This window comes from Bos indicus x Bos taurus, chromosome 7 (genome assembly GCF_003369695.1).
Source record: "Bos indicus x Bos taurus breed Angus x Brahman F1 hybrid chromosome 7, Bos_hybrid_MaternalHap_v2.0, whole genome shotgun sequence".
Taxonomy (NCBI): Eukaryota; Metazoa; Chordata; class Mammalia; order Artiodactyla; family Bovidae; genus Bos; species Bos indicus x Bos taurus.
The window spans coordinates 94,140,591-94,151,586 of NC_040082.1; the positions used below are offsets into that span (position 1 = coordinate 94,140,591).

At 56.3% G+C, this 10,996-nt stretch overlaps 1 protein-coding gene across 3 annotated transcripts; it reads right to left on the reverse strand.

The window, feature by feature from the left end:
• Positions 1-83: 83 nt before the first annotated feature.
• Positions 84-8,987, reverse strand: MCOLN1 (mucolipin 1). Of its 3 annotated transcripts, none has more exons than XM_027547616.1 (14): positions 8,820-8,986; positions 6,585-6,790; positions 5,369-5,536; positions 5,117-5,282; positions 4,618-4,726; positions 4,302-4,398; positions 3,973-4,072; positions 3,689-3,795; positions 3,432-3,581; positions 3,205-3,306; positions 2,714-2,836; positions 2,132-2,347; positions 424-554; positions 84-321 (listed from the first exon to the last, which is right to left on the reverse strand). In XM_027547616.1, exons 1-14 carry the CDS (start codon positions 8,848-8,850, stop codon positions 285-287), a joined length of 1,743 nt encoding a protein of 580 aa, XP_027403417.1. In that variant the 5' UTR covers positions 8,851-8,986; the 3' UTR covers positions 84-284. The 3 variants fall into 3 exon arrangements, with proteins under 3 accessions (XP_027403417.1, XP_027403419.1, XP_027403416.1); XM_027547618.1 differs by having other exon boundaries at positions 88-321; positions 3,689-3,705; positions 8,820-8,985; XM_027547615.1 differs by having other exon boundaries at positions 88-321; positions 4,302-4,726; positions 8,820-8,987.
• Positions 8,988-10,996: the final 2,009 nt, after the last annotated feature.

Below are 10,996 nucleotides of genomic sequence, written 5' to 3' on the forward strand. Positions count from 1 at the left end.
GCTTGGAAGGTCGCGCGGAGTGTGGCGACGCTTTAAAGGGACCCGCGACCAGTTGGCGCAGGGAATGCCCCTCCCACTACAAATGAGAACAAGTTTATTTTCCCGTTTATTTAACACCCACCCTATCCTTGTCCAAAGTCCGACCCGACTGGCCCAGGCCCTCACGGGGCGCGACTGGCAGCCGGCCCTTAAAAGCAAAGGGTAAAATAAATAAGCTTGGGTCTCCGCACTCCGGGGGTGGTGGTGGTGAGGGGGCTAATGTCCAGTAGCAGTCCGGGTCCGAGTCAATTCACCAGCAGCGAATGCTCCTCCGAAGCGTCCCTGAAGGAAGGGCAGTGTTAGCGGAGGTGGAAAGCATCGGTTCCTTCCGTCCGCTTCCCTTCCACCAGCCAATCCCAAACCCGAACCAAACCAGCCTCGAACCTGCCACAACAGCAAAGGAGGCTGCAGGCGGAGCCGCTCCCGCGGCGGAATTTGCCGGAGGTGGGGCTGTCCTGGCACTGCGCGATGTAGGCCTGGAGCTCGCTCACCTCTGCGCCCGCTCCGCCTGGGTGCTGGGGAGAAAGACCCGGGACCCACATGAAAGACACCCCTGCCCTCCCCATCCTCTCCAACCATCTGAATCTCCTCCCTGATCCTGGTGGACCAACCAGGCTCCCTCCTCTGGGGCTTTGTACATGCTGTGCCCTCCACCTGCTGGTTCCCCGTGCTTTGCTTCACCTGGAGACATTCCCTGACCACTGAATGTGTCTCTCCGCCTGCGGGGCCACCACCTAGAGCCATACTGGACCCAATCTGGGTGCTTGGCAACCACCTACTGACTTGGGTGCACACAGCGGAAGCAAGGTCTGGGTTTGTACCCCCAAGGCTGATAGACATGTGTGATCTTTAAGTGCTAGAGGAAGACCTATAAGGGGTCCTTGGGTCTGAGTGACAGAATTATGTCTGTTGCCTGGCTGTATGTCCAGGCACAGGCCGGTGCAGTCTTCTGCATTCCCAGTTGCAGGGATGTTCTGGCTTTCAGCCTCTTTTTCACCCTTCCCAACCTCATGGGAGCACTCTCTTCTCCAAATCCTTTCTAGCAGTTCCTTCTCCCTGGTGCGCTCTCTCCCGGGCTCTTGTCTCATCAATCCAGAATGTTCTGAGATGATGGAAAGGTTTGATATCTATGCTGTCTAAATCTGGTAGCTACTAACTGCACTGGCATTTGGGTGCTTGCTCTATGCCTGGTGTGAGTGAGGAACTGAATTTAGAATTGTTTCATTTTCATGAAAGTCAAAGTGTAACTAGTCACGTGTGTGGCCAGAGACCAGACAGCACATTTTAGAAATTTGCCTGGACTCAGCCTAACACCAGTCTAAAGCAGGAGGCCTCTGTAACCTTCAGTTTATACCACCTCCATCGGTAGATTGCCATACTCTGGTTTGTCCATTATCCATCCTGCCCACCAGTGCTGGACAGACACCTGGCACCAGGCTTGCAACACAACAGGCCCCCAAACACATCTGCTGAAAGATGTGTCTGCTGACAGATGTGTCACACCTGTCTACCTGTCACGCCCGCGTTCTGCTCTGGGCCCTGCAGCCTGCAGGACCACCATCATTCCCTAGACCCACAGGACACAGGGGCTTGGAGCAGCACTTCTGGAATCACACAGTTTCGGGATGAGCTGGGTCCACCATCTGCCTAGTAGCCAACCTTGGGCGAGTCAGTGAAACTCTATGGCTTGGTTTGTGTGTGTTCAGTCACTCAGTTGTGTCCGACTCTTTGCAATCCCAGGGACTATAGCCCACCAGGCTCCTCTATTCAAGGGATTTTCCACGCAAGAATGCTGGAGTGGGTTGCCGTTTCCTACTCCAATGGCTTGGGTTCCCTGTTGGTAAAAGATGCAGGAATCCTACCTGGCCCCACACCTTGATAAAACTGAGAATGCAGCAGCTGTGATGGTATCAGCCCCTCTTGGGCCCCCCACTTCTGAGCTAACCTCTCCTTTGGCCTCGTGGAGTCTCCCATATTCTTTCCCAGGGTCCTTCTCGCCTCACCCCAATGTGGCCAACCTCGAGGGACTTACAGCCTGAGTTTGGGGCTGTGTGCTAATGCATGTGGGGTGGCCCACAGGGAGGTGGCTGACCTTGATGGTGTCATAGGCGCCTGTGATGAGCGCGATGAAGAGACTGAGCACCATGTAGATGAACAGGCTGATGAAGGAGTACAGGTAGAGCTGAGAGAAGAGCCAGACCAGGCTGCTGCGGCTCTGCTGCGCCTGCATGGCCGCGAAGGTCACGAACATGTCATCCCCGTTGATGAGCGAGAACAGGCACTCGGACACCATGGACAGTGAGCGGAACTGCAGGTGGGCAGCGTAGTAGGGGGGTCAGAGCAAGCTGGGGGCGTGGCAGGGGCTGGGATGGGGCTGGTAGTGGCATTGGGGAGTCAGAGGGGACAGCAGACAGAGCACTAGTAGTCACGGTAAGGCCAGCTCGGGGGGGATGGGTCACTGAATAAGGATCAAGGCCAGGGTCACTGGGTGGGTTCAGAGAGGACAGTGGACAGAATTGCTGGAGACCAGGGATCAAGGTGGGTCGTTCAGCGTCACCAGATCAACAGCAGATGGACCCGCTGGTGTCAGAAGACTCAGGAAGTAAGAAGGGGAGCCAGGGACCCTTGGACAGTGGGTCATGAGCGCCACCCACAGGTCCCTGCCAGCCCCTACCTTCACATGGTAGGGCCCCAACACGATCCAGCCGCAGAAGCAATAGCCCAGATAGATGACGGCCACACAGCAGCAGAAGCGCATGACGCTGGGCAGGGCCACCCGCAGCGTGGCGATGAGGATCTGTGGAGGGAGGAGTGGGGGGACGGACAGTGTGGGCATACCCACAACACAGGCCAGCTGGGGTGACCAGTGAAGCTGGAAGGAGCCTCAGAAGGGGCAGCAGGGTGCTGAGAGCACACCCCCTTGGCTGGATTCAGCTGGCAAGGGGTTGGGGATGAAAGTGGGCTCACATAGCCCCTGCCCATGTAGAGTGACAGGTATGTCTGGCAGGGGTGAGGGGGCAGGTATGGGGAAGAGGCTCCTGGTGGGTCATCTGCAGGGGCTGTTGATGGCAATACGGGTATGATTTATCTGGGGGTCGAGGGGGTGGGAATTAAGGGACATGTGGCCGCCACCAAGGGGGCCCTGCCTGCATATCTGAAGCTTACATTGTACTTATGGAAGAAGGTCAAGTAGCGGATGACTCCGACCCAGACTAGCAGTGTTGAGGTGCCCAGGAGGATGCTGCAGACGTCGTAGCTTGCCAGGTTCTAGGGGCGGGAGTAGCGTCAACTCCATCTGCCCCTTCCCTGGGGATGGCATTGGCAGAGAGTGGGAGAGGGGGACAGGGCTGGAAGGAGATGGGGTGGGGAGGCAGGGCGTGGGCTGGACCCACCTTGGCTTCGATGCCAATCTTCATGATGGTACCCGAGATGGTGAGCATGTCACTGGTGACCAGAAGGATGTACCAGCCGTTGACAAATTCCAACCGCTCCCACAGGCTGATGACCCGTCCCCGCCGTCGCCACATGAACCTGACAAATTCCTGCAGGGGTAGGCGGGTGGGGTGAGGGCTGGTCTGGGCAGGGGAGGCTCCCCACCCTGGTGGCCCCAAGGGTCCCAGAGCTGGGCGAGGCTGGGGCTGGCTCTCACGTTCTGCAGCAGGAAGCCTCGGAGCAGTGAGCGGGCGCACAGCAGGAAGGAGAAGGCGCAGGTAAGGATCACAACCACGTCAAACAGGAGCCGGAAGCTGTTGTCTCCTGCGGGGAGGGGCCAGGCCCGGGGGGGGGGGGCTTCAGGGCTGCTTTGGGCTGGTCAGTGGGCTCATAGGTTTGTCTGGGTGAGTCAAGAGCTCGGTTCACACTGGTCTGGGGCTCGGGGCTCCCAGGGAGATTCAGAGCCCCTGGGCAGCACTGGTTCAGGGCTTGGGGGCTCACCATGGCCAAAGACGCTGGGGTGCTTACACTCCTGGATGTGGGCCTGGGTCTCTAGGCTGATGGGGACACGCCCACTGTGTGCCTTATTGTCAAATGTGATCTGCAGGGGTGCAGCGAGATGAGACGGGACAGGGTAAACCTCGGCAGACCCAAGGCTCCCAGACCTGCAGGATGGATGGTCTGTCCAGCCCCAGCCTCCCCCGTCACCCCCACACTGCCCCTGGCCCAGGGTCCCCCAGCTCCAGAGTTCAGGAGTCCTGTGCCCCGCCCCCCACCCTACCCCGTCACAGGCTGGTTCCTCACCCACACCCCAGGGACCGTGGGCTCACCAGGATACTGAAGGTGTAGCAGTCTGGGATTTCATTGTTGATCAGGCTCTGGAGGTTAATGGTCTTCAGCTGGAAGTGGATGGTGACGTTGATCAGCCTGGCGGGGAGGCTTGGGTGAGGGGGTGGGTGGGCTCTGCCTGAGTGCCAGTGCTCTGCCCCATGCTGACTCTGCAGCTGGCAGAGGAAGTGCTCACGTGGCAGCTTGGCCTGCCCAGCCCAGGCTTGTGGGGAAGTGGCTGCCCCCTCCCCCAACACTGAAGGTGCCTGGAGTCCTGCCTCCCCGCACCCCCAGCCCCCTCGATCGGTCAGACAGTACTTGTGGAATTTGAGCGTGAGGTTCCTGTAACTGGCGCTGCCATCCGAGAGGGAGAGATCATCACTGGGGGGGACGGGGGGTCTCTCAGGGGGGTCCACCCGGATACAGTCTGAGGACAGGGAGTCAGGGAGGGGACACTGGTGGCAGAGGAGGCACAGGCAGGTCTCCCCAGAGTCCCCGACAGCCCCCTTCCCTGCTTTACCACTCCCTTCGTATTTCCACATTTGTCTGTTTCTGTTGTCTACCCCACAAGGGTCAGGCCCAGTCTATCTAACCCCGTACACAGGCCCCAGTGCCTGGTGCTCTGTGGCCCCAGGTGTTTAGAGAATGAATGACAGCGAAACATAACATGCAGCTCTGTCTGCACACCAAGCAGCCAACTCATCATCACATCATCCTCGCCACCCTGTCTTCCAGAAGAGCAGGAGGGATTTTCAAGTGGGATTTTAATCCTAGCAGCCCGGGCTCCTGACCACTGAGCCCTGCCCGGCCCACTCACCCGTGACGACCATCGGATCAATGTCAAATGTGTCGTTGGCTGGGTCCACGTGGCCCCGGTGGTAGTAGCACTGGCAGAGGGCCAAGGCCGAGCCGTTGGCCCAGGGGCCGCCCCCGCCCCGCACATAGGCATACCGGCCCAGGGACACGTCTGGGAGTGTCAGGTACTGCGGGCAAAGGAGGGGAGGATCTGTCAGCCCCGCCCGCTCTCCCCTGAGGGCCCAGCTGCCCAATGGCTCCTGGCCACCCGCACCTGGTCCACGGCATAGAAGATGGCCTGGTATAGCTGCTGCCGTGTGTAGGCTGCGAACGTGTCATCCGCCCCATCCGTGTAGCCCAGCAGGAAGAGGTGTCGGAAAGCGATGGTGTTCTCCTCCCGGAACGTCACTGCCAGCTGGTTGCTGAGCCCAAACAGGATGAGCTGGTAGGAGGGACAAGGACGATGGGGATCTCCCACAGTGCATGAGTGGACGGAGAGAAGAGAGGGCCCTCCCCATGAGGGCAGGCCTTCCATACGCAAACAGTGGCTGCTCATAGAACTCACGGCAACAGCTAACGTCCATTACATGTGTACTGGGTGCCAGCTGCTGTGCTAAACCCAAACCTATGGGGAGAGTCAAGCTCCAGGAGTTGGTGATGGACAGGGAAGCCTGGTGAGCTGCAGTCCATGGGGTCACAAAGAGTCAGACATGACTGAGGGACTGGACTGAACTGCACAGGTAAGCACCACTGCTGGCTCCTTTTGCTGTTGTTCAGTCGCTCAGTCGTGTCCAACTCCTTTCGATCCCATGGACTATCCGTGGGATAGTCCTCTGTCCGTGGGATTTCACTGGCAAGAATACTGGAGTGGGTTGCCATTTCCTCCTCTAGAGGATCTTCCCAACCCAGGGATTAAACCTGCGTCTCCTGCATTGGCAGGTAGGTTCTTTACCACTGAGTCACCTGGGAAGCCCCTCACTGGGCTTCTTTACTGACAGGAGATTAGAAGCATGGTGACATACCCAAAGGCACTAGACCAGAAGCTCTCAGGACAGGGGCTGAGTCTGACTCATCACGGAGTCCTTGGAGCCCAGCACAGGTCCTGGGAGAGGGAGGGAGGGAGGGCAGTGGTCTCTGCAGCCACCAGACCAGTTTTCTTTGAGGGTCAGCACAGCATCAGACTGCCAGGGTCCACATGCCAGCTCCCAAGGCTTAGTGGCTATGTGACTTTGGACAAGTCCCTTAAACTTTCTGAGCTTCATTTGTCTCATCTATAAAAAAAGTGCAACAACACTGACCAGAACCTTAGAGGGCATTTGTGAAGCTTAAAGGAGCTGCTCCTGTGCAGGTCCCAGAGGGCTTCCGACTGATGAGTGCCACATGCTGCTGAGGGGGCAGGACTAGGCTCTGACTCTAGGCTTTTCCCCTTCAAGGAAAATAGGGCCCACAGGTGGAACTCTGGGGGCAGGGGCGAGTGGTACAGGTCTCACCTGCACGGTGACCACCAAGATCTTCACCACTTGCAGCATAAGCTTGAAAGGCTTGCGACCCTTGGCCCGGAATTTATCACAGGGGCTCATGAAGAAGTACTTGAGACGGCGACGGAGATCTTCCTCTTCTGGAGGGGTAGAGGGGGCTGGGGAAGCCCCTGTCTGAGTCCCATATCCAGGGCTGGGTGTCAGAAGCCGCTCGGTCTCTGTGAGATGGGAGGGAGGGGGAAGTGGGGACCAGGCCGAGACAAGTTTACCTGCCAATAGGGGAGGCAGGTCCCAAGCTCCAGCTAAAAAAGAACTCTGAGAGATCTAAGGAAAACCAGAAAATTCGTAACATTTTACAGATATTTGCAGCAGTGCTGGTCAAAGACTATAAATCACTTGAAAGAGCCTGAACTGATTCCTGGCCCTGCCTCAGGGCACTCAGCTTCCCTGAGTCTCAGCTTCCTCGACTGCAAAATGGGGCAATAAATTCTCTCACTTAGGAAGCTAAGGATTTGATACTTACAAAGCATTCCATTCCTAAGCGTCAATAGTTCCTCAACAAGTAGAGGCTATTCTATTTTTTTGTTTGTTTTTCCCCCCTTCTTTTTGGCCATGCCTAAGGGCAGAGAAGGCAATGGCACCCCACTCCAGTACTCTTGCCTGGAGAATCCCATGGACGGAGGAGCCTGGTAGGCTGCAGACCATGGGGTCGCCAAGAGTTGGAAACGACTGAGCGATTTCACTTTCACTTTTCACTTTCATGCATTGGAGAAGGAAATGGCAATCCACTCCAGTGTTCTTGCCTGGAGAATCCCAGGGACGGAAGAGCCTGGTGGGCTGCCGTCTATGGGGTCGCACAGAGTCGGACACGACTGAAGCGACTTAGCAGCAGCAGCAGCAAGGGCTTGCAGGATCTTAGTTCCCAGACCAGGGACTGAACCCAGGCCGCAGCAATGAAAGCACCAAGTCCTAACCACTAGACCACCAGGGAACTCCTGAAAGTGAAAGTGAAGTCACTCAGTCGTGTCGGACTCTTTGCGACCCCATAGACTGTAGCCTACTATAGACCATAGCCTACAGGCTTCTCCATCCATGGGATTTTCCAGGCAAGAGTATGGGAGTGGGTTGCCATTTCCTTCTCCAGGCGATCTTCTCGACCCAGGGATCGAACCCGGGTCTCCCGCATTGCAGGGAGATGCTTTACCCTCTTAGCCACCAGGGAAGCCCAGCGAACTCCTAAATAGAGGCTATTCTAAGCATCACTGATTCCTTTCAATCCTGACCAGCCCAAGAAGAAGTCCAAGTTTTCAGCAACTGCTGGTCATAGTTGGTCACAGCAGCTGAGAATAGTCCCTGACATACCCCCATGATCCCCACTGGAAGAACCCTGTTTCATTCCAAGGTCTGGCTGACTCTCTGCCTAGCCCAGCCACCAAGATGAAATGTGGACACTCTTAGAACCTGTCCCACAGTGAGGGCCACCTTCAGATCCCTTTGGCACTCAGATGCTGTTGTGGTTGTTTACAAGACAGCTGGATGGGAAACCAGAGGGTGGGGCACCTCCCTGGCTGGGATCACAGCTAATCCACCCCAGGCTCCAATGACTAGGACATCTCTGAGATGTCTGCAGCTAGTTTAAAAGATGATCAACACATGGGCATTCCTCCAGGCTTCCCTATGAGAGGCAACTGAGCTTCCACGGGTTTGGAGATCTGAAATTGAGTTAGGCGCCTGGGTTTAAAGTGGCAACCCCGCCCCAGCAGTCCTGCCTGGGTTTAGAAAAGCTGAGCATTTGCCTCCTGGCCTGGGGAAGCAGAGTCTGGGAGTCTGACGTTGGGGCGGGAGGGTAGGGGTGGGGGTTGGAGAAGCTGGGGCCGCAGTCGGAGTTTCAACAGAACTAAGCAATCCGAATCTAGGCCCGGGATGCAAATCCTGGGACCCTCGCCGCCGCGCGTCGAGAAGCTGGCGGCTCGCCAGCTGCCTGAGTTGAAGGTACTCAGAGCACAGCCCGGAGTCCCGCCACTTAGAAGGGAGAAGCTGGTGCCCACCCGCCACATGTGGGCAGCCTGCCTTTTCTGCCTAGGCTCTAGGAGCCGTCAGTCCATACCGACGCCACCGGGAAGCTGAGAGGTGGGCATGGGAGCTGAGGAAAAGGGAAACCCGGAGCTCCGCCGTCCCAGGTAGGAGAAGCCGTCCGCAGGTTCGCAACCCGCGTTCCGGAGCTCGCCGGATTGCCTGCGCCCTCACCTGAGCCGCGCGGGCCTACGGGGACTGCCATGTCGGGGCCCGGAGCGCCGGACGCCGCCGGGCGCTGCGGGGCAGCCGGGGTCCGAACGCCCCGCGCTGTCACTGCGGCCTCGCTCCCTGGCGGTGCAGCTTCAAACCCTCCCGCATCAGCTGACTCGCGCCTCAGACACGTGACCACCGCGGCCAGGGAGGCAGGCGACCAAATCCGGTCCCTCCCCCTGCGCCACGACGTCCCCTGCCTGAGCAGCGCGCAAGCGTGCCTCGGATGGCGGCTGGCTTCCTCTAGGCGGTCGCGAGGTCCTAGCGCCGAAGGTGACAATGTGCTTGGGGGATGGGCCGGCTGTGAGCGTGCGGACTTAGGACTGACTCAGTCCTGGCTCCCTGTCGTTCCGGCGTCCAGTGCCAATCTCATGGCTTCCATGTCTAATGCTTGACCCCTTTCCCTCCGCGGTGTAGGATAAGGATCCTGTCTCAAGGGTGTCCGGCTCCATCCTCCCAGAAACCCTCCCTTACTCTCAACCCCCTCTCATCTGACCTATCATCAATCCTACTTCTTTTCCTAATTGTATCCTAAATAGGACCACTTTCCTCCACTCCTATGGCTGTCAGCCCAGAGTCTCCCAACATTCCTGGCTTGGACCACTGCAACAACCTCCCTGATCTTACGCTCCTATTTCTGATCCCCCTCCATTCCCCTCTCCATCCAGCAGCCAGAAGGGTCTTCCAAAAATAACTGATAGTCCTCTGTCAGAACCTGCTGGTAGCTTCCCATTTCTCTTGGATGACAAGCAAACTCCGCTCTTCAATCTACTGAGCCGTCTTTTCCAGCCCCACCTACCTCCTCCCCTATCTCATCTCAGTGGCCCCAGGGCCTTAGTACAATCTTCTTGCCTTAGGCAAGAAGGCAAGTGATCAGATCAGTTCAGTCACTCAGTCGTGTCCAACTCTTTGCGACCCCATGAATCGCAGCACTCCAGGCTTCCCTGTCCATCACCAACTCCCGGAGTTCACTGAGACTCACGTCCATCGAGTCAGTGATGCCATCCAGCCATCTCATCCTCTGTTGTCCCCTTCTCCTCCTGCCCCCAATCCCTCCCAGCATCAGAGTCTTTTCCAGTGAGTCAACTCTTCGCATGAGGTGGCCAAAGTACTGGAGTTTCAGCTTTAGCATCATTCCTTTCAAAGAAATCCCAGGGCTGATCTCCCAGTCCAAGGGACTCTCAAGAGTCTTTTCCAACACCACAGTTCAAAAGCATCAATTCTTTGGCGCTCAGCCTTCTTCACAGTCCAACTCTCACATCCATACATGACCACAGGAAAAACCATAGCCTTGACTAGACGAACCTTTGTTGGCAAAGTAATGTCTCTGCTTTTGAATATGCTATCTAGGTTGGTCATAACACGCTCCCAACCACCACTTCTGGGTCTTTGAAAAACTCCTTTAAATGCCATGTGCCTCAGTGTCCTCATTTGCAAAAGGGGAATACTCAGTTATCTGTCTCATGGAGCTGCTGAGAGAATTAAATGAGAGGGCTTCCTTGATGGTCCAGTAATTAAGAATCTGCAGGGAACACAGATTCTATCTTGGTCTGGGAAGATCCCACACGGCAAGGAGCAACTAGGTCTGTGTTCCACAAGTACTGAGCCAGTGCTCTAGAGCCTGTGAGTCACAACTACTGAAGCCTGTCTGCCTAGAGCCTGTGCTCCATAAGAGAAACTAAAGCAATGAGAAGCCTGTGTACCACAACCAAGTGTAGCCCCTGCTCACTGCAACTAGAGAAAAGCCCACACACAGCAATGAAGACCTAGCATGGCCAAAAGATAAATAAAATTGTTTTAAAAAAAGAATTAAGTGAGAAAATGCAAATGCATAGCACAAGTCTGGACCAGCAGTAGTGCTGAAGTAGCAGTGATTAGATTTACAAAGTCCTTCCACAGGGAAGCTGTCCCCTATTTAAATCAGAAGTCTTGTTATGCTTCTTGAATGCACCATACTCTATAGTTGCTTTTTAAGTGTTTCTGAACTCTGGGAGCTCTGTGAGAACCAAGGCCATGCTAATCTTGCTCCCTGCTGAGGCTTGAGCAATCAACACGTGTTTATTGAATGCATAAGCGAGTAACCTCTCCTTTGTCCTGTGGTGTACCTGCAACATGGGCTTTGAAGGATAAGGGGGTAA